Source organism: Amblyomma maculatum, chromosome 8 (assembly GCF_055883805.1).
Source record: "Amblyomma maculatum isolate TAMU_Amacu chromosome 8, ASM5588380v1, whole genome shotgun sequence".
NCBI classification, from domain to species: domain Eukaryota; kingdom Metazoa; phylum Arthropoda; class Arachnida; order Ixodida; family Ixodidae; genus Amblyomma; species Amblyomma maculatum.
Genome location: NC_139351.1, coordinates 116,911,610 through 116,938,544, shown reverse-complemented (window position 1 = coordinate 116,938,544; position 26,935 = coordinate 116,911,610). Strand labels below are relative to the sequence as shown.

Here is a 26,935-nt window from a genome sequence, read left to right as displayed (position 1 = left end):
GTCAAGAGGCCATTCGGTGCTATAAACATGGTTTTCTTTTGGGCTTGCTCATTCACTTCAATCTGCCAGTATCCATGCACTCTTCATATAGACCGACGAAAAATAGCGGGCATGACTGAGCCGATAGAGGGTGTCGTCTATTCGGGGCAGTGGGTATACATACTTCTTTTTCACTTTATTGAGTCACCAGTAATCTGTGCAGAACCGAAGTGACCCATCTTTTTTTACCAGCACCACAGGTGCATCCCACAGGCTGTTAGAAGACTGGATAACACCTTTAGTGCAATGCTTTGAGATCGCAAATTTCGCGGAGCATGTCTCACTATGAATTTTGATATGGGCAGTGGATTTTCCCTTAGGGTATACCAGGTGACCCCCCGCTTTTCTTATTTGAGGGCCATCCCCACGGGGTTGTCACTTTTTGCAGTCGGCGATAAAATTTTCCACTAAATACCGAATAATCAGCACTTGTGACAACGAACGCGGCTAACTTGTGACCGTCGATTACTATTTTAACATTACTAGAAACTGCAAAGCCGTTTGTGTCCCCAAGGCTGCAATAGTTCATTATGTGACGTTGTAGTACATGGAGGCTCTTTCTTTCGGTGGACTTCAGAAACGCCACCTCCAGGCGTAGCAGCACTCAGTTTTACTCAAGGAGGAAGAGGGAACATGCTCTGACGGAGACGCAGAAGGGGAAACTTGGCGACAGTGTTACGATGAGCGCGATAGATGTGAAGCTTGCACTGGCAATGAAGTCAATGAAACATCAAAATTGATTTATGCTTTACCTGGTACATCTGTTTGACCTGTCTTCAGTCCACTTCCCACGCAGAATAAATGACTAAAACACACTGTAAACAGCCTATGATTTACCTAGGCTGAAGTATTCAGATTGAGTCCCGGCATCGATGGCCACATTTTGATGGAGGCAAGGCGCAAGACACCCGTGTGCTGTCGGATATGGGTGCGTGTTAAAGAATTGCGTGTAATTGAAATTATTTGGAGCTGTGAAGACCCTCATAGCTTGAACTGCTTTTTGACGTTAAACTCTATAAATATCTAAAAACATGCAGTGACAATTACGCTTTACAGTAAAGTCTTTCATCAAGACATACTATGGTGGTTTTCAAAGCAAAAACTAAGCATGAACTGAAAGCAAGCACTCATAGAACCCTGAAAACAAATTATAAAATGTCTGTTTTTTTTTTGTTTTTTTTTTAACTTTTCCCCTGCTGAAAAAACAAAAACAAAAAAAAAGCCAAACTTTTTTATGGCCTCACAATTCTAATTTCTATGGAGCAGTCTTTGACAGAGCAAAGAAGATAGACTCACCTCCCCTGAGGATCGCCACTGTGTCCTCTGCTGTGCCACAGACTGCACCTCTCAACTGTGGGCGGTGAAGCGTCACATGGTGCTGGATGTGGCGATCACCTGTCTTGGGTCACTATCAATGCTGCCCCTGTGGCCTGCCTCGTGCCCTTCCTCTCCCTCGATGCGGTTGCAGTGGCGTCAAGGAGTGTGCCAGGAGGGCTCCTAATGTTGCAGTGCCATACAATGGCTGTGGTGCTCCAATGCTGAGATCCTTGCCAGCTGCAATGCCATAGAAAAATACCGCCATGTGGTTCAATGCTCAGGGCAGCATCTAAGGTAATGCACCTTTCCACTGACACTTTCTGTTGTGAACAGGACGTCCTGCTTTTGAAACAGGCTCCAAATTGCAAATCACACAGCTTTCTTACTGGTGCAGCTAGTCATCAGCCCATCAAGCTGCCACATAGTTGGCAACCATTTCAGAATCGAGTTGCCTAAGGTATTCAGGCCCTCGTAAGAAAGTTTGTTTTATCTCAGATATTTATCTCAGATCTGTACTGTTTTTCAAGAGATACGAATTGCAATGAGAAGGCAGGCCTCAAGTAGTATGTGTGCTACTTTGGCACAAAATGTGTGATGGTTAGAGATATGAGTCTCCATCCTCACTGGAGCCTGGCAATTTTGGTATATTATTTCACATTACAAAGATATCTGTTTTGGCCGAACTGAATTTCGTGCAGCTTTCCATAGACTTACAGCAAAATGAATATCTCCAAGGCTACAATGAACATCTGCACACTAGTTAAAGAGTCGTTGCACTGCCAAAAGGCCATAAATTTCATGCATTCTAATTCTTCTAGCCTGGCAAGAGAATGTAATCCTGCTGATACTGCTTGCACCTTCAATTACAGATATATATATTTTGCTCTCTAGGCTCTGTGAAAGTCCTTTCAGGATATAAACAGTCAAACGTATTTCCCAGCCTGCAAAAAAAAAATAGAAGGCTGAAACCTACAGCTGAATCATTGACTGAAGGCAATGAGTGCAATTTTTATTTTAATGTATATGTGTAACTTTTTGAACTTGAATGCTAGTTATATAAATGTTTAACTAATGGTGCCAGTTAATAAGCAGAGAAACTAGATCAACAATTTCCTGGATCTTGAATTTGATTCATGATGATTGAATTCGAAATGAATTTGATTCATTCATGGTTTAAGGAAGGTGCCTGATTGGTGCGTAGCTCTGACTACCTTAAATTACCGTGCTTTCGGCATAAAGCTATCGTGCTACTTCCTCTTATTTTCCCCTGCTTAAAATACAGGGTCTTCTGCGAAAATTGTGCATGCTGCCGAGAGCAGTTCTTCGTTGATTCCGGAAAATCTAGGTAAATACCGATGTTGAATCGCTTATCAAATAACGTAGACCATGTTTTGCTACCTTGTGAACGTTATTTCAGCTCGAATAAAGCAGATTTCGCATAGAATTTTTTTAAAACTCGGGCTTCAAATATTCAAGACCCTGTACAAGGTGAACACTTCTCATCTTCAACGTTGCACTTACTCTGGGGTGCTGCAGATACTACTGGAAAGAGCACACTGCTCTGGGTGTGAGGCTGCTGAAAGCCCCATATGTGGCCGTTTGAGTGGCATCGACCTGAAGATTCACAGTCTATGCCAGGGCGCCGGCATTCGTCAATTGTGTTGCTCGCAACATGATGCCGTCGAGTTGCCCGTCCACGTCCACTTCGTACCGGTTGCTGGAAATTCTTCTCATCTCTGCAAATTAGGTTCCAAAGTTCACTTTTATGTAGCCCAAAGCACGCTGCTTGCTAAAGAATGCCAGCCATATCAATGTGACCCAAGTATGCTTTTTATGCAACTGGCGAATGGGGCACGAGGAGCTAAAAATATAGCATTAAAAGCTCTTTCTCGTCCTGGCTACCACCCATGAGAGTTTATGGTATACGACGCTTTTTAATTCATATAAACTCCCTAGGTGCTGTAATGATGGAGTATAGCCTAGGAATCTTAAAGGGCTTTGTTTGAGGGCTGCCTAGTATAACCAGCACAGAAATAATCATTATAAGCCGGACATACCCACCGCAGGGCGAAGGCCTCTCCCATATTCCTCCAATTGGGCCGGTCCTGTGCTAGGTGCATCCACTTCACCTCTGCAAGCTTCTTAATCTTATCCGCCCACCTAGCTTTCTGCCGCACCCTGCTACGGTTTTATTCCCTCTGAATCCAATTGTTGACATTAACGACCAGTGGTTACACTCTTTTCCCACTACATGCCTTGGTCATACCCATTTCTTCTTGATTTCCGCCATAATGTGTTAACTCAAGTGATTTCTCTTCCTATCTCTTAACGTTACACCTACCATTTTTCGTTCCATAGCAATCTGCGTTGCCCTCTACTTCAGTAGAACCATTTTTGTTAGCCTTCTCGTTTCAGCCCCATAGGTGAGTACAGGTAAGATGCATCTGTAGTATACTTTCCTCTTGAGTGATACCGGTAAGCTGCTAGTCATAATCTGCAAGTGCGTGCCAAATGCGCTCCATCTCAATCTCACTCTTTTTATTTCCCTTTCATGGTCCGGATCTGCAGTTACTACCTGTTTTAAATAGACATATTCGCCGACTACTTCCAGTGCTTCGCTACCTAAAGTAAATTGCTATTCCTTCACAAGGCTGTTGAACATTACCTTAGTATTTTGCATATTGATTTTCAAGCCTACCTTTTTACTTTTCCTGTCTAGGTCATCAATCATTCTTTGCAGTTCATCCTTAGAGTTACTTAGCAAGGCAATGTCATCAGCAAATCGCAGATTACTGAGGTATTCTCCATCTACCCTTATCCCTAACTGCTCCCATTCCAAGTCTCTGAATATTTCTAAGCAAGCTGTGAATAGTACTGAGGAGATTGTGTCTCCTTGCCTAACACCATTCTTTATAGCAATTTTACTTTCTTTATATAGAACTATGGTTGCTGTGCAGCCACTATAGTGTATATATCTTCCAGTACTTTCACATATGACTCTGCACCTTGACTTTGCAAGGCTTGTATGACTACCGAAGTTTCTACTGAGTCAAATGCTTTTTCGTAATCAATAAATGCTACGTATGAATGAACCAGCATGTACGGAAAGTGACTGTTCAAATAACCCTTATGTAGTCTCACGTATAGCTCACAGAACTGTGGGAAATAGCCTTTACGCACGGTATTTATCTTCCTAATTTCTTTTTTTTCCCAGCCCCTTGAAATCTGAATTAATGACATTATGTTCACGTTGCACTCACGTTTCATTTTCAAAGCACGGTTAGTCTTTCCAGCCAGTCATATTTATGTATGTCATGCAATAAGATTTCACACGAACAAGGGCTATGCAAGGGGACAGTGATCTGCATTCCATGGGGTTTGCCATAACATGTATATTTTTCCGCTATGCCCTCATTTTGATTTTATGACATATACCACTGAAATGAACACAGTCTCATACCCATTTCGGCATAAGCCCACGCAGTTGATCGCGGGAAAAAATGCTCATGCCCATAGGCAAAAGTGCTTCTTAGCGTGCCCTCGGCACGTTGCAGTTTGGCCAGATCCTCGTCCAGTGCATCTTGGCCAGCCTCATCCTCAGCACTTGCAGCTTTACCAGCTGTCGCTCCTTAGGCCTAAAGAGCGATGGAGCAGAACAGCAGACTATCGGATGTTGGCTGAAACCGAACAGCCAGCCATAGCGCCAACTCCACAGACAGGAGTGATGTTTATTTTAACGCGATGGTGTTAAAGGCCCCGTTCAGTGAAAAACCGGCGCTGGCGGCAGTGTGCCGGCGTTGTAGTTGTGAGCGAAAAATCATGAGCATGGCCCTGGCAGGGGGTAGCTGCCAGCTGATATGGCCAAGCACTATAACTGGACATAGGGTTTCCCGACATTCTTCATTCATATATGGGAGGGGGATATCAGAATTGCCCTGCTAGGACCCTTCCATTCACGTTACCCCTATATGCAGACACGGTCATCGACTTGGGTAATAGTGTCCAGAACAATATTCTTCGAGCGATTGCGTGCTGACCGCACTCTTGGCACAGCCAGGGGAGAGGCTATAATACATACCCAGTACATGGTACCTGCTCCTGGTTGTGTTTGTCAGAGTTCTTGCAAGAGAGCCTAAGGTCCCTGGGTGGGCTTACACTCAGTGGCTGCTGACCAGAGGATTGTTCCTGAAATGATGCAAGCAACGACATTGAGCACTAGCAGAAAAGCATAGAGCTGATGGCACACATATCTTAGGGGCATTTTTTTTTTAAAGCAGGTGGAGTTGAGCTGAGGATTGAGGCTTCCTCAGCCATACATTGGATACTATATTTGATGCAGGAGTGACGCAGCAACAAATCAGAGTAAGGGATCCGAAACTAAAAGAACATTGGTAGTTCGGTATGTCGCTGCATGAAAGTGGAAGAGTTGCAAATTTAGCTATTTTATCATCATTGATCGCCACATGTGGTTGCCTTAACTTATGGCACCTCTTTAAGCAGACACCGCTTTTAGCTGCGCGCATTCCAAGCTTCTATCCTACAGGAAGCGCATTGAGTGGAGTCCACAGCGTTCCGAGAAATTTATTCACGTAGGAAGAATACTTTCAGATTTTGGATACCGAAATTCTCAGAAGACCATGGAAATCTCATCACAACCTTACTGACAATTCCCCCTACGGATGCTTCTAAGTTATGACACATCGCAGATTATTAAGTGTCGTCAGGCACTCAAAACTTGCCGCAGCTTTGAGTTCTCACATGCTCATGTATAAATACTGGAGTCTAAACCACTTATATATATATATATAAATAGATGAGCTACTGTATATGGCGATGTGTGTAGTGTGTAGGCATGGCGAGTGTAATTAAATCACCTAAATTTCTCGCCTGTCTCAGTTATTCAAGAATTAGCATATAAAAATATTTAAACCAAAAAGACATGGTGCAGAACCCCATATACTTCATTCCTGAACCAAGAAAATTTATTAAAATAACTTCGGCCAATTATTATTAGACTGCGCAACAGGTGATATTTGAACAGCAGCTTGCCAGAAGACATTTTTTTGATGACAGTGTGTACAAGTTTAGATGTGTTTTGACGCAAATATCTAGCCGCTTGACAAATCTGAAGACTTACTCCAGGAAGCGAAAGATCTGCTGCCTGTTGAAGGAGCTGTGCAGGAACCGATCTCTGGAACTTCTTCTGTGCCCTATGGAAGATTTTCAGGATGCCGTTCCATTCTGCAAATGACATGCATAAGGGATGACCATATTAAACAAAAAAGCCTATTTAACAAAAAGGGGCGACAGTCACCAGTCACTCTCTACCATTTTCCCCACAGGTTTTACGAGAACCTGCATCGTTAGTTTTTTTCTTTTCATGAAACAAGAGGAGTGTAAAAACCACGTGCACGCACTTGAACAAGCGCCCAAACGCTGCGTGAAGTAGACGAGGCGGCTCAAAAAACAGGTCTTACTTTGCATGCATCATGGGTTCAAAATACAGAAAAAATATTTGCAGGAAAGAACTCTGCCGCAACAGACAGGATACGGTGGAAACTCCTGTAATTGTCTGTGAATTAAATAAAGCCCAGAAATTAACTTTTTAATTTTCGCAAATAGCCTCAGCCGTCATGTGAATATTGTGAGCGAAAAATTCCCCGTGGTTGAATTCAGCTATACATTGCTATGCAGAGTGGAAGCTCAGTTAACCACGGTTAGACGTTTGTTCTGCTTTGTTTAAACCATGGTGTAGTTGAACTACACCATGGGGTCACGAAGAGTCAGACACGACTGAACTGAACGACTGTAGTTTAAACTAATTATTACATGTCCGTGGCTCCGCGCATCACGCCAGCAGTCTGGAGCGTGGTGAGTCGCAAGGTATGACGTCACAGACATCTCTGTGCCACTTGAAGGTCAAATTTTTGTCGCCAGATTACCTTGAAGTTTGCCATGAAAAAATAGAACTTCCGCTCTAAAATCAAGGGCATGGTTCTGGCAGGTAGTTTTTGGCAAGTGCCGTGGCCATGTGATCTCACAAGATCCTATGACATGCTATATGAGTTGGCAGCCGCTGTTGCACTTCGCCTTTGAGATGAAAGGGTTTTGGATGGGAAGACCCTTGGATGATGATCGAGTTACTGTCACGCAGGCACTTTCGTAAGGGCTTGGTTACGTTTTTATCCTCTGTCAGGTGGTCTTGTACCTTACAATCATGCACTAAATAATGACTATGCATGGGTGTGGCAATAAAGACATACAACTAAAGGGTTACACTGACTAAGAAAGTAGCAAGGTGAATTTATGCGAACAAGAATCCACAAGAGCTTGGTGCTGTTAGTGGGAGTTAACACTGTCTTGTCAACGCCTGCAGGCGAAGCTTAACTGACCCCCAAAGCTTTTGGTAAGGTCCTAATGAATACTTTCACAACAGATGTAAAGAAGACTTGTTTTACACAAACTGACTGAGAAAATGCAAGAAGAGGAACTGCACGCATGGCAACAATTCACGAAGATAAATAAGCAGACTTACTTTTCTCTGTCAGTCCTATACCCAGGTTACGGTCCAGGATGAAAGGATCTGCAGATAAAACCCCATACCACGACTATCTTCAAGCGCTCAGTGATCTCTTGGCATGATTATAAGAGACAAGTCTCCTTTGCGAGACAGGTACGCAACGCAAACTTATAATATTCGCCAAGGGTATGCACATGAAAAGCAAAGCGCAATGGCCAGAAATACATCCTCATTACAGTTAACAACAGTGCGATCTACTATTGTCATCCGCTTCCCAATGGCAGCACCGTGCATGTGAAAGTCATCATAAGGGCGCCAGGTGGCGACTTATCCTGACTGGAACTTAGCCGTAACACACTGCGACACTGACACGCGAAAGTGCGAGTGTGCGAGCGGACATCGTTGATTTATGTTCGTTTCTTGCTGGTGTGTACATATCCGTCCTCGTCCGTCACAAAGGGAACAGCCGCTATCACCCAGCACGCATGCTTCCCGCATTCAGACCAATCAGCGCACGTGCCCTGGCCGTTTGTGGAAGAGCATCACAGTAGCGAATTGGGGTATCTTGTAACCCTCTATTGACTACCAAGCAGTAACCACTCAGAAACTGTCAACGAGTGAGCATAGACAAGGCAGGGCAACCAGTGTTAATAGATGCTTGAATGGTAAGCTTATACCACATAATGACCTCCTCGATAAAGTGCTCCGTTTTTGAACTGGCAGCCCTTATGGGACACCCGAAGGGCCTGAACACATACAGGACACATTTATCCTTCTGTCAAAGCCATTTTCTCCTCATCAAACAGTCTGCAGATCAGTCATTGTTGTCTTACTAATATGAAAGCATACTTACATCTCACACTGTTATCGGCTCAAAGAAACCTGTCCTGCCTCTCACTTTTTCATAAAATATACTACCATAACTCCACATTGCGTTACCTATGGGTTCAACCACCATCCTATCATTTCATTTCGCCATAACCTTGAGTCAAAAGGTAAACACTCCACACTCAGACACGCCTATTCCTACTCCACACTCAGACACAGTTGCCTATTGTAACTTGTTTCGTCCCTGGACCTGCAATGATTGTAATAACCTGTCTGGATCCCTAACAAGCATAACTGAAGAAAAATTTATATCTGCGCTGCACGCTTTCTTTCTTGCCTAGTATTAAAACTTCCTGTATGGTTATTTGTTTATCTTCATTGTATTCTGTGTTTCTTATTATATTGTTATATTTTTGTTAATTTTTTTACACTTATGCCATCTTCCTAAATTATGCATGTACCTCATTCTTTTTATGTGCGAATTTCTAACGAACTTTGTTTTTCAGAGACTTGTACACTTATTGTGTTAACCTTCTGTTAACACGATACAGGGTATATGTATGTATATATATATATATATATACCCTGTATCCGCACCCTCCCTCTCTAACGTACATCGGTACCCTGAGAGTATTTTAAATAAATAAATAAAAGCCAAGGTACACCATGTAAAAGTGGCATTTCAAGGCAAACAAACAAGTTCAACAGAGACTGATGTAGGCTTATCAATACTGAATAATACAGCAATAACGATCAGCCTACACTAATTAGGTGTCGCTACGATGCAGTACCAAATCTGGCAATATATGAGCAGGTATTGTTTGTTATGACTGCGGAATGATGAAATGATAACCCAAGTAACCTGCGCAAAACAGGGAACCGACAAACCCAAGTTCATGCTCTGATAAATAATTATAAGTGATGACTATACAGCTCGTTCAGTCAAAAAGCCGTCAGCGTCGTAGTAGCAGTAGTAATGTATGTAACGACATCTCACCAAACTCTTAATGGCATCTCGCCAAACTCTTTTTAGGTTAGATTGGATAATTGTTAGGTTCGCATGACACATGGCTTTATTTTTGCACTGTTGTTTTGCAAAAGCAGCAAGCTGTACAAATTTCATGTGTAATAAAACAGAATTAAACATTATCGTTTAGTATCTCTTCCATAAGCACAAGGACTCACCTTCGACTGCAAGCCAGCCCCTATGCCAGCATTTGTTAAACTTGGTCAATGGCATGCTCTGGCGGATGCTCACGACATTAGCCTCATAGTCAAATGTGTTCACATAAAAATCGAGCATATCCAGCCAGAGTTCGTCGGCAGACTGCTGATTTTGGCCATACTGCGTCCACGTGGCTGGCTGTACATGGATGCAACAAGAACAAAGAGTGGGTCAGTACAAGTCAAAGGAGAGGTGTACATAATGCCAGTGTGATCGCAATAACCACGTGGTCAACTATTTTCTGTTTCGGAAAAGATCCTACATGCATCTTCATGTTTCATTTATTTTCTATTTTCTTATGCACTGGACGCATTTTCTTTGGGCTCTTGGAAGACTTTACTTACCAGGTCATCTAGTCTGTCAAAGAACCAGATGTTCCAGCCTTCAACCTCCTTTCGGGGTATCTCTTCTTTCTTTCGATACAGCTGCAATCCACAAGAACGAACTTCTGTAAAGGCATCTGGGCACATGCCTGGTCCATTGAGTAGCCAGGTATTTGTAAGGATGACAGTGTTATGAGACAAAACATAATTGAATCTAGAACACAAGGACAAGCTCGAGAAAAAAAGGATAGAATCTAGAGTATAAAGGCTGAAGCTCGAGGAAAAAGTCTATCGGCAGGACATGCACTCGAGAAACATGTATGCATAGTGCTATTCTGAATCCCCTCCATGACTCTTCTGACAACTGTGTGTTCCTATCTTGGTAAATCATTTCAGGGTAAAGGCACTAGGCCAATGCTACTTACGCGATCAGTAAAAATACAGTCAAGAAAAGACATGGCTATTATGTACTAAGTCATCACCATCACAAGCCTGATTAAGCCCATTGTTCAACAAAGGTCTCTCCCATACCACTTCTACTAATCCGGTACTATGAGGATATACAAGCTACGACCAGTTTATCTCAGTACACTAAAATCCCAGATACCCAGTCAGTGTCAGTGTGTTGGTTGTGAAGTCAAACCTAAATCATTTGCACCAAGTCTGCAACGTGACCATTCCTGTATGTAGATTGGCTTCGACAATATCCTTGCTTTGGCCAGTTGGTGCATTTCTAACGTCGTAACAAGGAAATGTAAGAATAACCAGCGACTATAGTCTAAATACAACAACACCCTGCAGGGTGTAAAACGGGAGTAATATGTCCTCTGGCACACTCTGTACTTATCCTGGGGTAGATAGTCATAACTAAAAATGTTGAATACATATAGTTGCCACGGGCCAGAATCAATATTCAAATTATAAGAGGTTCTCGCATTCACCAGATCTTAACCACAGTTTCAATATCCTATAATCACTAACCTCAAGATTTCTAATGCTACAGTTAGATGTCTCCTGTGATTGCTGATCACCTCTAATTATTTTTTTGCAGGTGGGAATATGGCTCTGTTACCAATGGCTTAGCGTTTTGTACCACGAAAATCTGCCCCGTGGCTTAAAAATAATACCTTCAATAAGAAGTACAATATATGTTACTCTCTTTTTATTCCTTTACAGAGTAAATCATGCTTAGGGTGTACTGTCTGCTTAGTGCCCATTTAGCAATTATCCTATTCATGCACTGAATCATCATTCTGGTCTTGACGAGCGGTGTTCAGTAAGATTGCTGAGCAGCTCTGTTTGACACACTGAAAGAGTTGCAATATTTGACTCTACATTTTTTGTATAGCTTCAGCGCTTGAGTGCTACTATGGTGGCAAGGTAATGCGAGACTGAGCATGAAAAAGCAGTGACGCAGGCTAGGTTCCACACTTACCTCCTGGAGCACTGGGAGGACTGGTGGCTGGCATTGTTGGAGGTAATATATTATCAGTAAGATGAAGCAGTATGAAGACAGGCCTCCCTTCGAAGCATCAGCTAAACACTCCTCATGGTAGACATTCTGAAAAAGCAACCAACAGGGGCATATGTATTAGCGCAATGTATTTCAACTGGGGCCACCATAGTGATATCAACATGACCCATTTCTTGACTTAGGGCAAGACTCTTATTGCCTTTAGTCTGCATCTGGTTTACTTTCGCTACGTCTAAGCAAGTGGTGTGTTTCCAAAGAGCAGGGAATCCAGAGGGAGCCTCACCAATATAACCTATGCATTACCAACATGGCAATACTATGTGTATGTATGCATCAATGGTATAGCTAGAGCACCCATGTTTGAAAAATGGAATTTGAAGCAAGATTCGGTCATACAAGTGTGTTCCATACTTACTGTGCAGTGACTCGAACACTGAAATGCCTCCCAGGAGCGTGTGGTTCATATAGCGAAAGGGTTTACTGTGCAGGGGAACAAGGAGCATCATCTCACAACTTGGGTGTTACCGTCCTCGTCTCATACACACAATACTGTCATTTACATTAATAATAATAATAATAATGGTTCACAGGAAGGGAAAGGCACAGTACCTGTCGCACTTGCTCTGTGGACACCTGAACCGCACTGTAAGGGGAGGTGGTATGAAAGTGGATGGAAAGAAAGAGGAGCCAATGGAGGGCTTCGAAGTAATTTCGACCACCTGGGGATCTTAACGCGCGCGACATCGCACAGCACACGGACGCCCAGCCGCCGCGGTAGATTAAATGAATTAAAAATTGGTTTAAGGGAAAGGAAAGGTCTGTCACACCTTCGTGGACACTTGTACCTAGCTAAGTGAATGGAGGTGGCATTGAAAGAATAGAGAAAGCTAGAGGTGCCATAGTGGAGGGCTCCAGGATAAATTTGACCGCCTGGCCTTTCGCTGGTTGTTGTGGCTGCAAGGAGAAGAAAAAGAAAATGCACGGGCCTAGCTGCTGGCTCTGTAGCTGAGCCACCCCCGCTGCCTCGTGCGGACAGAAGAAAAAAAAAAATAGAGAAGAAAAAGAAGAGGGAGAGAAAGACGCGCACCAACAACAGCCGTCGTCCACCACCGAAGCGGCGGCGGGATAGGCGAAACGAAATGGTGTCCATGTACTGTGCGATGTCAGTGTACGTTAGAGATCCCCAGGTGGTCAAAATTACTCCGGAGTCCTCCACTCCTGCACCCCTTTCCGCTTTCATTCCCATATTCCTCCCTTCCCTTACGGCGTGGTTCAGGTGTCCACAAAAACAAGTGTGAAATCTATTGCGCCTTTCACTTCCTGTGGACCAGTTATTTTTTATTTCGACCTCTAACGTGCACTGGCATCGCACAGAACATTGATGCCTTGGTATGTCTTTTCTATCAAAATGCAGTCGAGTTTACCCCGTTACTCTGGATAGTAGCCAAGCGTCTTGACCGTTGAGCCACCAACGCGGGTTTCCAAAGACTACATATGCTACAGTGTTCTTATGCTACCATGGACGCCATAGCAGAGGGCTCTGGAAATATTGACCATGCACCTGGGTTCTTTTTTAATGTGCACCGAAATAGCATAATACCTACTTGGAACAAAGCCAGGGGTGCATGTTGATAAGCGGCATTTTTTTTTTAATTCGGGTGGCGCGTGGGGGGTGCAATATTCCCTAAACTCCGATGTCATGGGTATGGTGGTTGCTATTCGTTCCAGCGCACCCGCCACCACTTCACATGGCACACTCTAGATGCGAAATTCGCCTGCTCCTCTAACATGAATAGACCATTGCTGCCCGGCTAGTTGGTGTTGATCCATGAATGACAGCGCTTAACCACATGTACAGAGCAAAGAACACATAGCGCCTGTGTTCGTCTTTTATGTGTTCTTTACTCCGTCCGTGAGGTTAAGCGCTGTCGATCATAGGCCTGTAACGTTGGGCCTATTTACCGATGCCGCATCTTTTTGTCGGTGGCAATTGAGAGTCATTCGTCGTACCCTGCGCGTCCGATGGTTCAGCTCGTGGCCCATGAAGGAGAGAATCCATTGCAGCAATTCTCAGTCTGAGCGCGCACGCCAGCTGGAAGTTAAACCACCTGCTTGATGACATGTTTGTGGGAGGAGCATGGTCCCAGCCTAGTCTAAATTATTGAGGCGAAAGCCTTTATAGGCTCATGATTCACCAGCGTGTCCGGTGGCGACAAATATGACACACTTCTTCGCGAGATTTCGCGGGATAGCGTGAGATTGTGACGTCATGACCAATGCCTTCACCATGTGATTCCATGCGATGCCCTTCATTTGGCGCTTCCTCGAACACGTCAACTTGCATCATACAGGAGACGCAGTAAAGCAGGAATCAGCGGCGTTTCAAACAAAGGCCTTTGCCTAATCGCACTTTAGTTGGCCCAAAGTGCCCACTAGAGTAATTTTTCCCATTAACTGCAGCGCGCTCCGGCCTCTGAATTGAAGTGGAAAACTTGGGAGACATTTTCAGTTGTCCCTTTTTCTTGTTATATATAGCAGCTTAGTCAAAAAATTGTTGCGCGAGGATGATGGATCATTCAATATCTATCAGTACTTCTGTTTTTATATGCTTCAGATGACACCCAACTGTGTTTCGACTCTATCGAAAAGTGGCCGCTGCTGTTGAAATCGAACCTATGTCCATGCATGGATGCAGCGGTCGAGCGCTCTAACGCTCTAACCACTGAGTCACCACGGCGGGGAGTAAATAGAAAAATGCATACCTTCATCAAGTGCTTCATTGTGAGGCCAAGCACTCGAACCCTGGGGTCAATAAGGCTGTACGCCTTCAGCAGCCGTGTGTTGTGATAAGCCTAAAATTAAGAAATGCAGAAGAAGCGAAAATCAACTGCCTATGCTTCTTTGTGAAATTATCCGGGAAACAAAAGTAACCGACTCAGTCTTCTCAGATTAAGCAACAGTATAGGAGCGTATAACGCTTTATAATCTTCAGAAATTTTCTGTTAAAGTGTTAAACCTCTTCCTCGCACTCCAAATAATATTCATAATGCTGGTGATTACATCGAATGTTGGCTCAATTTTCCTCATTGAGGCTCGTTTTTATGTTTGTCATGCGAAGAAAGCTCACTGACTCTGCCTACACAACAGTTTCCGAATATTCTAGCCTGTAATCATTCGTTTCTGAATTTTACGCGGCAAAAGAGCCTTCTGTGCCTGACATCAGCACCGGAAATGGCTGGTGGCGACGATAGCAGTCAAATTTCTTTAAGATATGTCAGTTTTCAGATGATCTCGCCTCTGTCACCAGAAAGTGCTAGTTCATCAGTGTAACCAATCCTCAATTTATTCTTAGTGTCCGTTTAATGTGAACCTGAATTACAGGCAGGATGTCATGAGGTACGTACCAGCGTGTTGCCAAAGCTAAGGTCGCATTCAAGGCCACTGGGGCGGTGGGTGAAGCTGATGAGCTTCACTCTGGCCCAGGGGTTAGAACGGATGTCGGTAACGCCGCGGTGCCTTTTCAACCGTCTGACCACATTTCTGACGACTCTTGTGGGGTCGGGGTCCTATGGGCCACAACACATTTTACTCAGTTTTGTGAAGACGTCCTTGCTCGATCATTTGAAATAGATGATAATTCCATCTGCTCACCTCTGTCCCACGATCACGCCCAAGTGTGAAGCACATGTCCAAATCGCTGCCGCACAATCCGAATCCATTGCAAGATGACCCGTACATCTTCAAGGAGACGTCTGCATATATACCACACAGAGAGATACGATGCGAATCACAGCACCTACGTTTAGTTCAGCAACGACCGTTCCAGTCCGGCCATGCCAAAGAATATTCGTTCGTAATATCACATTAAGGAGGCTAGCTGTATGTTCCTAATGCTTGCTTACAGTAAATGTCTAACAGCAAGTTACAATCCGTCCAGGCAATAGAGTGATTAGGTACCCATTAATTTTGCATGATGGAAAGGTCACCGTTAGCGAAGGGCTTTACAGTGATGAGTTATGCCTGTGCCAGCAATCGCTGTCCGCTTCGCAAGTTAAGTGCATGGTAAGAACTGAAGAACATCAAAGGAAGCACGCTCAATCATCAGAAAAGTTAAAACTCAGGTCCGGGTAACAACAGTGTTCTCCGCGCAAGGAGCGGTGCAGTATCATTAAGTTGAGTTTATGGGGTTTAATGCCCCAAAGAGACTCAGGCTATGAGAGACGCCATAGTGGAGGGCTTCGGAAATTCGACCACCTGGGGTTCTTCAACATGCACTGGCATCGCACAGCACTTGGCGTCCTTGCTTTTCGCCCTCATCGCAAAGCGTCCGCCGCTGCAAGGACTCGATCCCGCATCTCTGGGCACAGTAGGCAAGCGTCCTAACCACTGCACCACCACGGTGGGGCGCAGCATAAACAAGCATGGATATAAAGGAATTAATAGAAGTCAGGAATATCTTTTTATGCAGATTTACATTACGTTCAGTTTTCACGCGAAGACTTCAATAAGGGACAATGCAGAACGTAAATCTACTTGAAAAATAAACGTACTATAGTGCCCGAAAATAAAGCGGAGCGCCTTTGGAAAATGTTCTCTCCTTCGTGACCGGACTGCTGACAAGTGTCAAGCTGAACATCCGGGTGACCCTGCACACGCTTGCTGGGCACGCTACGAAAAGAAATTTTGCACGTTCGCGTGCTGTTTTATTTTGGGGGCACTTGTACATGAAAATGCGCAGGAAATGTTTACCCTGTATGGGGAGCTGACATGTAGTTCCCTTTAGTACAGCGGAAAAAATTTCAAACCTTCCCGTGACGACCTCAAACTGTGTTCGTCGCTCGCTTGTGCGAGAAAATGCCCAGTGAAACTAGTGCAACAATTCTTGCGTCTCATCATATCCTCGCCTTCTATTCAAAATGGGTTGCTGTTCAGGTGTTACGTCAGCTAGACCTCTAAACGAAACGATGCCAGCAGAAGCGCCCTCTCACATAATCCGGGATGCACTCAATATAACACGTTTAGCAAGAAACCACTTCAGTGTCTTTCTGGCTCAATATGGCTGCCTCACCTGGGAACCCCTTGCGAAGGAAGTGCTGCAGCGATGACATCACTTTCTCTCGAGCCTTCATTTGGTCGCTTGATGGGCCATGTTGGTCTGCAGGGCGAAGAAGCAGCAGCCCCCAAGGACAACTTGAACCATGCACACTTGTGATCGAATGCTAATGTGTGTGTCGTTCAAAAAGAGCAGTTGGAAATTTAGTGAACACAGTTAGAATCACTTTGAATGTGGTTGGTTGAAGTCACTTTCGAACCTGTTCCAGATTATGCTTTCGGAAAATATCCAATTGTACGACACACACACCGCAGACGTAATCATTACGAAAAACTGTTTTTCTTATGATTCTACTGCAGTGTCACATCTAAAGTCCCAACGCCGTAGTGGAATGCTCCGAAAATTTTTACCGCTTGGGGTTCTGTAACGTGCACTGACATCGCACAGCACACGGACATCTTGCTTTTTCGTCTCCATCAAAAAACGGCCACCGCGCCCGGAATCCGATCTCACATGTTTGGGCACAGTCGTCGAGCGCCCTAACCACTGCACCACCACGGTGAGGCAATCTAACGTTGGATCGATGATATAGGACGCATGTTATTTTCCTATCGTTCACAAATTCTCTACGGGGGAATGTCGCAACGAATTGTTACCTTCATTTTCTGGCTTCTGATGTCGTGAAGGGCACTAATTCAAAATAATAGACGGCCCTTCTGACCACAAAGCACTTCTATCATAACAAAGCACTTCTATCATACCTGTCCCATTCGTAATAGATTGCATAGTTTGTCAAGCTTTGCGGTCCCTACGTCGATCGCTGGGTGCTGTTTCGCGACCGCCGCGCCTCAACTTTGCCAGGCTCGTCCTGCCGACCACGCCCGTGGAAGCTGCTTTGGCATCACTTTATCATCTGCACCGTCACGATTACACTGCTCGTACGAGGCCGCAATCGCCTTTGAGGAGATCGTGCGCGTTTCTCGCTGTTACACCAGACACCACCGGCTACGCCATTTTCGGGCCATGGAGCATTCGGCGCTTCATAACATGATGGGGCGATGCCGCGTCCCCTGCGTGCCTTTTATCTCTACCTTTCTTCACATTTTAGGCCAGTAATGAGCGTGAATCTAAACATTCTGCGTGTCACGCTGTGGCTGTGATGACGGACCGGCGGCGCGCTATACCGGCAGCTAACAACTGCGACCGTGTCAAAATGCCGCCAAGACGCGAGCAGTCGACGCCGGCAGCTAGGCAACCAAAGTCGCCACTTTGATGACGGCTTTCAGAGGACGTACTGAGGACAATACCAGCGTGTGATTCGCGCAATTTCGAATCCTTTGTTTTCCCACTTCAGCGGCTTGCTCGTCTTCGCGAACCGAAATGTGGGGATAGCCTGAATCGCGATCTTTCGAACCAGATTGATAGCGGCGGAGCGCGTATTTCTCGAAATTCGGGCGTTCAAACTCGGCGTCATTTGACCTCTATTTAACGGGCAAATGCGCAGATTAGGGACTTTGCAACGCTATAGCGTACGAATAAAGCGGTATTGTTCGGCGAAATCATCGGATAGCTGAGGAAATATATCAGCTAGGATCCTGAAAATGAAGCGATAAAAAACCTTATTCTTTTTTTTTTTTACCGATTTTCGGCCGAAAAGAGCCTTGAACCAGGTGCAACATGAGGTAATTCGCAAAATCTGGGGCAGCATGCTTAGCATACTGAATTTGGAAATTAGAGGATGGCGCTTCAGGATAACAAAGATTACCGCTGTAAGCTTTGAGGCATTTTATTTAAAGATCGCAGAATTGTTCCCCCTTTTCTATGAGATGGCTGAAAAGCTTATGTAGCAAGTTTACGTACTTTAACAGCAACTAAATAAACAGCATCCAGTCGGAAAAAAGTAATGAAAATTTTCTGATGTTACGACAGAATATCTGTGCGGTTTTTGACGGGAAACCTGTTGTGACAACAGAACATGCTGTAGTAACATCAGAAATTTCTGTAGTTACAACAGAACCATGCTACAAAACCACAGACAACAGCAATATACTACAGAAAGATCTGATGGTAACGATAGAACTACAGGATATTTTGCCGTATTTTTGACACAGTTCTGTAGTTTTTTTTCGACTGTGCTGCAGATTAGTAACTCTATTTAAGCGGGACCGCACACGTACGTATATTGATATATAAGCTGTCCATATTGAAGTGACGTAGCATTTTTTTACAATTATTATTTGCCAGGACAAAATGCAAATGTTTTATACCGCGCATGTTGCTTTATCTATTCCCCCCTTCCTCCTCCCGCCATCACCTTCACCGGTCTACAAAAAGTCCTCGACACACTCATGGGTAGGAATTCCGCTCAAATATTACCATCTCCGACGGCGATTAAGTTGCCAACCGCAACAACCACGTACGAAAATCCTTGAACAGTAGAAACGATGTATACACTCACTTGGATCCACTAATGTGTACCAGCGCTGGCCGGGTTCTCCCCGCTGAAGTCCTGCCTTGGCAGGGCCGGCCGGTGTCTCTTTACTGCTGGCTCCGCCCACTCCTAGAACCGGGTTCAGAACGCATCACAACGCACCCACGCCTGGCGAAGTTTGTATGCAAACGCATATCTTCTGCAACTTGGCAAACACCATGTCCGGACGTCGTGGTCCAAAGAGCTTAGCATATCGATCGGTTTAATTAGCCGTGACATGAGGTCGCACTTGAAGCTGGCCACTACATATTTTCACTTGACCAGATAACAGTGGCCTTTTCTGAGCCCCTAATGGTTAACTGCAACTGCATTTTGGGACTAACCACGTGTGCACGGTCAAAATACATCCAGGGGATACTGGTCGCCTTTGGCATAAAAAAAAAAAAAAAAGAAATAGCACATGTGCCGGTGACCGTTAACATGTAACAAACAAAAAAAGACATTTCATTGCAAACGATGACGCCGACTTTATCTCGCTCACAAAGAATTACTGCACCAAAGCTTGCAACGGAAACAAAAAGCAGCGGAAACAAAAATAGAAAGCGAATGGTTGCTGATGCTAAGTTTCGGGATAACAAATCCTTTAAAATTGAAATATAAAGCAGAAAAAAAAACATCATTCGTGTGTGTGAAACACTATCGCTTCATACCCTTAACGATGGAGCCTAAGTGTCCCCCTATATATATATATTTATGTACAAAATACTTGTCGCTTGCCTCTCCCCTTCGAGTAGCGAATCCACGTTCATGATTTTTTTTTTTTTTTTCTGTCTCAGAGCCCGCCAACAAGCGCTCTTTGAAACCAATGTTCGCGGCGATCGTTTTTCAGGACCTGAAGCGGGCAGTGGCGACAGTCTATCAGTTAATCACAGTTTCTCGCTTTCGAAAGCACCGATAAAAAAAAAAAAAAAAAAAAAAAAAAGCACACGTTTCCAATCAGCTTTTTTGTCAGCCGAGGAACCGAAAACAGCAAAAATGAGGAACCCTACTGGCGAAGAGCACTGGCTTTGCACGCGTCTCTACGCCGCTGTTCTTCCTCCTCCTCATTCTCCTGCCCCAGCTCCTTGTGTCCGTGCGGCCGGACTGCGCAGGCTCCGTAGTCGACCGTGCGCTGCGCGGCCGCAGCTTCTCTTCGCTCCGCCAGAAACAGAGCGCTGACGTCGCGGAGCAAAATCCAGCTAGGGTGGCACCTTACAAACTACACGGCAGGAGGGCGAAGGCCCGTCCACGACACCAAATCGCAATCTGCGCGCTTGCAGTACGCTGAGAACAGTCGCCAAGATGGACGCTCGACAAAAAGCGCTATTTGGCTGCAATGATCCTTGTTCGACGACGGGCGTTTTGCCTACAGCATGTCCCCCAAATTGTCGTGCTCGATGAAAGACTGCGTGGTGTGCAAAACCAACTGTACAAATGAATACTGTCTGAACACCTTGTGCAGCACTAAGCCAGCTACTCTGCAAGGCTTGTTTTTCAATAAAAGGGTCTCGTTCCCTGAACTACTCTCATACTATTCGACGGAAGTAGCAGAGGGACGTCGTTCTCCTCTTTAAGTAAACCAGGGAATGTTTCACGTAAACTTCAAGATGACTCAGGGAGAGGTGCTTTAAGAGTACAATGTTGGAATGCCACCTCTGATATGTGAAATACTGGATTAACGGTGTGGGGATTGTCTCCTAGAGCGTGACGGGGTTCAAACCATTCTTCGCGCTGCCTCCCTGCGACACCATGGCGACAAAGAGGTTCCTAGCTGCTTCTTTTCATTTCAACAAAGGCTGGGAGTGTCGTGCGGTTACGCGACTTATCGATAGGCGGGCAGATATATAGAGAGGGAAATTGCTCAATAAAATCATCAAAAAATCAATGATCAGACCACGTGTCATTTTCGCGCACGCACTGCAATGTGCACAAACAGGGTACCATAAAACGCCGCTAGGATCAAAGCAAAACAATAGCGGATAATGGACCTTTTACCAGTCGCGCACCCCTCTTGCGGCCGCCAGGCTAAGTACGATTGACGGGACGGGTTACCGAGAATTTGTGCAGAAATTCGTTCCGAGGATCGGGGTGGGCTTATTTTCCATACAGTAGTTGGTCGAGACCAGCCATAGAGGGCTGGTCTCGCCTAGTTTGTGCAGAGACGTGTGAGTCATCTGTAAGCGTACCTTGAATCACTAACCCTCCCCCCCCCCCCCCCCGCCTTGTTAAACCATGACAATAACGACAACAGGAAGCTGGTGAACCTGGCCCTGTCTTCCCTGTTGAGGCAAGCTGGGGACAATACAATGCGTCCGTTTCGAAGGCCTAGAAGATGCTAGCACTCTGGAATACATGCGGCGTTTTCATTTTTTTTTTTTCTACGATTTCCGCGCTTCGAAAACTGCCGACGCGACGCCCAGCTCGAAATACATGGCAATACGAAGCGGCGCGAAAACAAATGCATTACCGAGCGGAAATAACCGCGTAGCGAGGAACGTGAAAGAAACGACGCTGCCACTTGTGTTAAAACCACGAAAGATCATTCCAACGCTACTCTGCTAAAAGTAGAAAGCGCACATAGGTCGCACAAAGGTTTGGTCCGTTCGAATGAGCGTACATCGGAATGCCCGCTCGGTTACCAGCGGCACGGCACGGTTTTTTATTATTATTATTTTTTTTTTTTTTTTTTTTTTTTTACAAATTTCGCTTCAGGGAGAAAACAAATACATTACGATCCGAGAGCAGGTCGTGTGTTTACAAAAAAATGCGACATTCTGTGCTTGATTAAGCGTTTATTTTTACGATAATCACATTTCTGCGGCCAAATCTGCCGCAGAGAGAGACTAGGACGGTATGTCAACGCCGCTTGCGTTGTGTGGTTGGGAACGAGACCTTTTGGTTGGAAAACAAGCCTTGCAGAGAAGCTGACTTGCAGATTTCTGCAAATGGTCTATTGAGCAAATGCAATGCCGAGCAAGAATCTCTAAAAGCGCTGTCATTGATAGCATATGCCATCCGCAACTTTGAGGGCGCGATCGGTCAGCAAGCACGATTCGTTCTGAAGGGCAATAAAGCAGACATGTTCTTTCAGAAATACGCGAACGCACGTGAATACAGCAAAATGTTATTAGTGCTATGCACAGGTGCAGATAAAAGTAAACGGAGCACGCTTTTCGTTCAAATTAAAATCACGCTTTCTGCACTGGAGATAAAACAATATTTGTCCAAATAAAAGGGCACTGGCGCCTACTACCGGTTCGCACATAACATGACTGCCATGCATGTTTCAATTATTCAAAGCGGGAAAACGTTTACAAGCAAACCACGTGCTCTAGCTGTTTACTTTTGTCCGCAAGGGAACAATATCAGGGCCTGCCAACGCATGAAGCCCGTCGCTATACGCTCTTTCACAGCTGAAAAACACGTTTTGTCCGCTTCTAGAACGGAAGAAACACGTGCCGTTGGTCATCTTCGATTGAATATCGCATTCCACCGTCCGAGGGCTTGACGGCATTGAGAAACACAGCGAGTTGTCAAGAGACGAGAGCGAATCATCCGCACCACGCCATCAGCAGAGGAATGTTTTGCCCAGCAGGCCACACCTCGTGGCGGTCGCACCCTTCGCCCCTCCTCCGATACGTCATTCGTGACACATAGGCCAGGAGAGATTTCTCGCTTGATCGACCTGCGGGCCGACAGCGGACCTAGGATAGTAGTCAGGTGTAAACGCGAGATTCGCGATCCGCGAACCAATGGTCCGTCAAGTGAATCGGCGCTAAGAAATGCACGAGCAAGGAATTTCTGGGAACGCCAGATATAGTCGGGCAGTTTGTCCATACTCTTGTCCATATGGTGCTTTCCAGCGCTGTCGCTGGCGTATTTGCAGAAATAGTGGTATTTGTGAGCAATAAATAATGCCTCCCAAATGAGCCTCAACGCAAGTAAAACGCGGCCAGAAAGAAGGACCCAAAAACTAAAGCTCTTAGGTGGCGGTGGTGCTGGTAGCGGTGGCTGTTTCATTGTGAAAATAAAAAAAAAAAATTAGGAGACGTTTGTGAGAGTCCTGGTATCTGCTACCGAGCCACCAGAACATAGTCCACATTTAAAAGTGAGAAAGTATATTTCTCTTCTTATTTCCGTCTCTATCTCTGTTGTACTTCAACATAATATGTACGTCGCCCTCTTCTCATCTTTTCGAGTTCAAGAAGGCATATCTGTACATGTCTGCCCCTCAAACACAACGTATGTGGCGATTGATGCTCATCTTAAACCAATTTCTTTTTGAAGTGACGCTTCTATTTTTCATTTACATTTTTCCCAAATCTCAAAACGCCATGAGGTTGAAGCGGATCAACTGGCATGGAACGACCCACGCTTAAGAAAATGCTCCAAGAGTTTGTCGACTTACCGCAAGGACCCTTGATGTTAGAAGCTGCCGCTGCAGAGGTGCCGGGCATCGCAGAGGATTGGAACGCTGGCATTTGGAGCATGGACTCTGTTCTCTGCCGCGAAGAACTGTCGAACGGTTCAGTGCAATCTGTCGGACCAGCTAAGCCGTCGTAGTTGGTCTTTGGAGACACACTCACGTTGGTCTTCAACAGCACAAACTGTGTCTACTGGAGCCCTCGAAGCAAATATATAGTGCTGGCAATCTGTTCCCTCTCCAACTCATGACTCACTTTTACCCTCGCCGGGAAGATAATTACTTAACTAGTCTCTTCTTGGTAGTTTTTCAGTCACTGCTTAGATGTGAATAGGCTATAGCCTATTCACTTCAGTTACTGAAAAAGTACAAAGAAGATCACTGAGTATAGTCAGTGATCTTCTCAAAAATCAGAGGATAAATTGGGCTAAAATATCAAACCTAGGCACGACCTCATTTAAGTGATTCATCTGTGAACACTGAACGGGACTGGTGCAAGTTTTATCCAACTGTAGTACTCCCGCTCCTTTTCGTTGCCCCCTCCTTTCAGGCACAAAAATATAGGACAAAATGTATTGTGTTTCCTTGAAGTTGGGATAGGATGGCGCGGAGTTCTGGGAACCACCGACCTCTCCACAATTTTGCATGCTTGTGTCGCCTTTTGTCCGAAAACCGGATACGAAGAAGGGTCGCTGAACGACACGCTGGAATGCGGGAACAACGCGCTAATGACGGCTACACGTGCGCTGTTGCGAGATTGGCGAGGGTTCCGGGAACGGGAACAAAGGACCCGAGGTGACAAGGAAAGCAACAGAAGCCGAGAGGAACGAGAGAAAACCCATCCTCGTCTCCCGAGGGACGACTGCCTGAAGATACGAAGACGGCTCGCTAATCCCGGCGGCGCCGCCGTCACCATCAGCGCTGCCTGCAGCTATGGCCACCATCTCCCACCTCAAGACCGTCAGTTGAGCAGGGACATCCAGCTCTGATTAAATCTGTTACTGCCGCTATTTCGTGTGTGATTCCTGCTCTCCACCCCGAAAAGAGCCCTATAATTAACCGAGACACCACACCCCATACCATTTATGTATTTGCGTGGCACCGGTAGTACTTTAGTTTCCTTTAGTTTGTGGTTGGTTTCAATCATTTCTTACAGTTTCCCTCCTTTACAGTGAACTCGAGTACACCATCACGTCAGTAAGTTCTAAGGGCATTTTCGGGTTCCAGTAAAAACCTGCAGAAGAAAAAACCCCATTTTCGAAGTAGGGAAAAAAAAAAAGGTCCTCAAAAGGTTGAAATCAAACAGCGCATAACGCTGTTTTCGCCTCGCCTACTGCCCGGCTTATCAGGGGTGAATTTATTTTATTGCCATCAAATTTACTGATTTTACCTTGCATATTCTTTGTTATTTTTTTGCTTGAACCTTATTTGTGTTACTTTTGTTTCTCGTCGTTTTGCCATGTGCTGTAGTTCTTTATTTTGCTATGGCATCCCGCTAAACCTGAGCCGCTGTAGGGCGTTAAACCCCATAAAACGTCGTTGTCCTACAAGGCACAGTCTGCGTTTCCCTGTAACGTGCCTCAATATTGTACGATAAAGCGATAAAAGAATGGTCGAGGGCAAGCGCGTCGTAATCTTTCTGCGATTCAAATACATCGGTGGTCGCAGAGTTTTGTGTTGTTCATGACATGGTCTGCACTGCGTGGTACTTCAGCAGCGGCCTCATTGTGGCGTTGTATGCCGGAGAAAGAGCGTGCTGACCAGCTGCTGGGGTTAGCCGGACATTTGTATTGGTGCTTCAGGGTGATGTAAAATGTGTACAATGCTCGATTTCTACTTCCTGATTACTTAGGAGCACGGCTTTGAACCACTGGGGAAAGGCAAGCTCAGAGGGAAATAAGCTGTTTTGGTGGGTGAACCATGGCGGCCACCAGAATCGTCGCACGTGGTTGCGGCTGGCAGGGCGACGTGATACCACGGCTCTGCGCTGCTACAGCTGCGCCAACGTCAGGGCAAGCTGTGGCGTGCAGGAAGCCGCACGAAGTCTATGGAGAGCTGGAACGTGGTGTGAGGCCTGGAAAAGCCTGAAGTTGCACGCGGGTGGGGCACAGTGAGGCCTGCAGCAGTAGTGGGAAGTCATCATCTTAGAATCCGCCCGGGCGTGAGGACAGCAGGCGGGAGATGAGAAGAGCGCTGGAGACTGCTGCGGTACAACACACGCTAGGAGCCGCCGTTTCCGTCGGCGCGATGGCGAGCGCGTTGTGCCCACACCTTGCCCCTCCCATGCCACCGCGCGTGCGCAGTGGGCTTTCAGAAAAACCAGTATTTCTCTACACTATGCTGAATCTTTCAATACAAGCGCAGCACAGGAGAGCGGCGGCCAAATAAAATACTTTATGGAAAGTCCCCATGGTGCAGTCCGCGATGCGTGTGACCGCCTTTGGTACGAGGGAGACTTGAAAATAAACGGACACCTCAGTGAGGCTTTCTACTATGTCCAAAATTTCCGGATAAGAATTAGATGAGTTCTCTGTATATCGTACGTAAGAGCTTCGCTTGCTGCAGGGGAACAAATTGAGAGGAAAATCCTGCCTACGGGGCCCGAACGACGTTTCCTCGGTCATCGATCACGCAACGAACTGCTGCGGAATAATTAGATGCAGTGTTTGTATCTCCTACTACTAAGCTCTTTGGGGTATTCTTGGGGAGGGCCCTTGCAAATACATGCGTTTTCCCGCTTTCCCTCCACTCGGCAAAGAAGACGCGACTAGGTTCACCAGCGCCTTTTTGTTACGGGTTAAGCAGATCAAGTGCAGTGCGTAAATATTGCTGACAGATCATTCACGCGCCTCGATATCTGCACAAACCTAGGCTTCGCCAGTCTGTTCAGGGCGCGTGTAGCCTCGGTAAACCGGTCCGGCAAATGTCCTTCTCCTGAAGCCTTCACAGGGAGTGAGCTACTGAAAACAGGTCCCCCGGGGTGATCGTGTTTCACGGATACTGCGCTTTCAAGAGGCGGAAAAGAAGAAGAAAAAAAAAAAAACTTTGCGAGGCTGTGCAATGGAGTAGATTTCTCGTGTACTGCGCCCGCCACTCCAAAACCAGAGGATAAAAGATTTCACTTGCGAAGGCTTTCCGCAAGAATGGGGGGCTGAAATCAACTAAAAGATGTTCTGGCATAGAGAAGCTTGTGAAATCACTTGATTAACTTTCGACTGTGATTTCCAAGAAGGATGCCTGACAACCGCCGTTTAGTTCAAGAT

General features: G+C 45.5%; 1 protein-coding gene across 1 annotated transcript; it reads right to left on the bottom strand.

The window, feature by feature from the left end:
* Window positions 1–1,363: 1,363 nt before the first annotated feature.
* Window positions 1,364–15,464, bottom strand: LOC146182279 (terminal uridylyltransferase 7-like). The gene is made up of 11 exons (XM_084575923.1): window positions 15,378–15,464; window positions 15,131–15,292; window positions 14,489–14,578; window positions 11,688–11,813; window positions 10,274–10,354; window positions 9,890–10,067; window positions 7,892–7,939; window positions 6,494–6,597; window positions 5,435–5,541; window positions 2,878–3,092; window positions 1,364–1,593 (listed from the first exon to the last, which is right to left on the bottom strand). Exons 1-11 carry the CDS (start codon window positions 15,462–15,464, stop codon window positions 1,451–1,453), a joined length of 1,341 nt encoding a protein of 446 aa, XP_084432049.1. The 3' UTR covers window positions 1,364–1,450.
* Window positions 15,465–26,935: the final 11,471 nt, after the last annotated feature.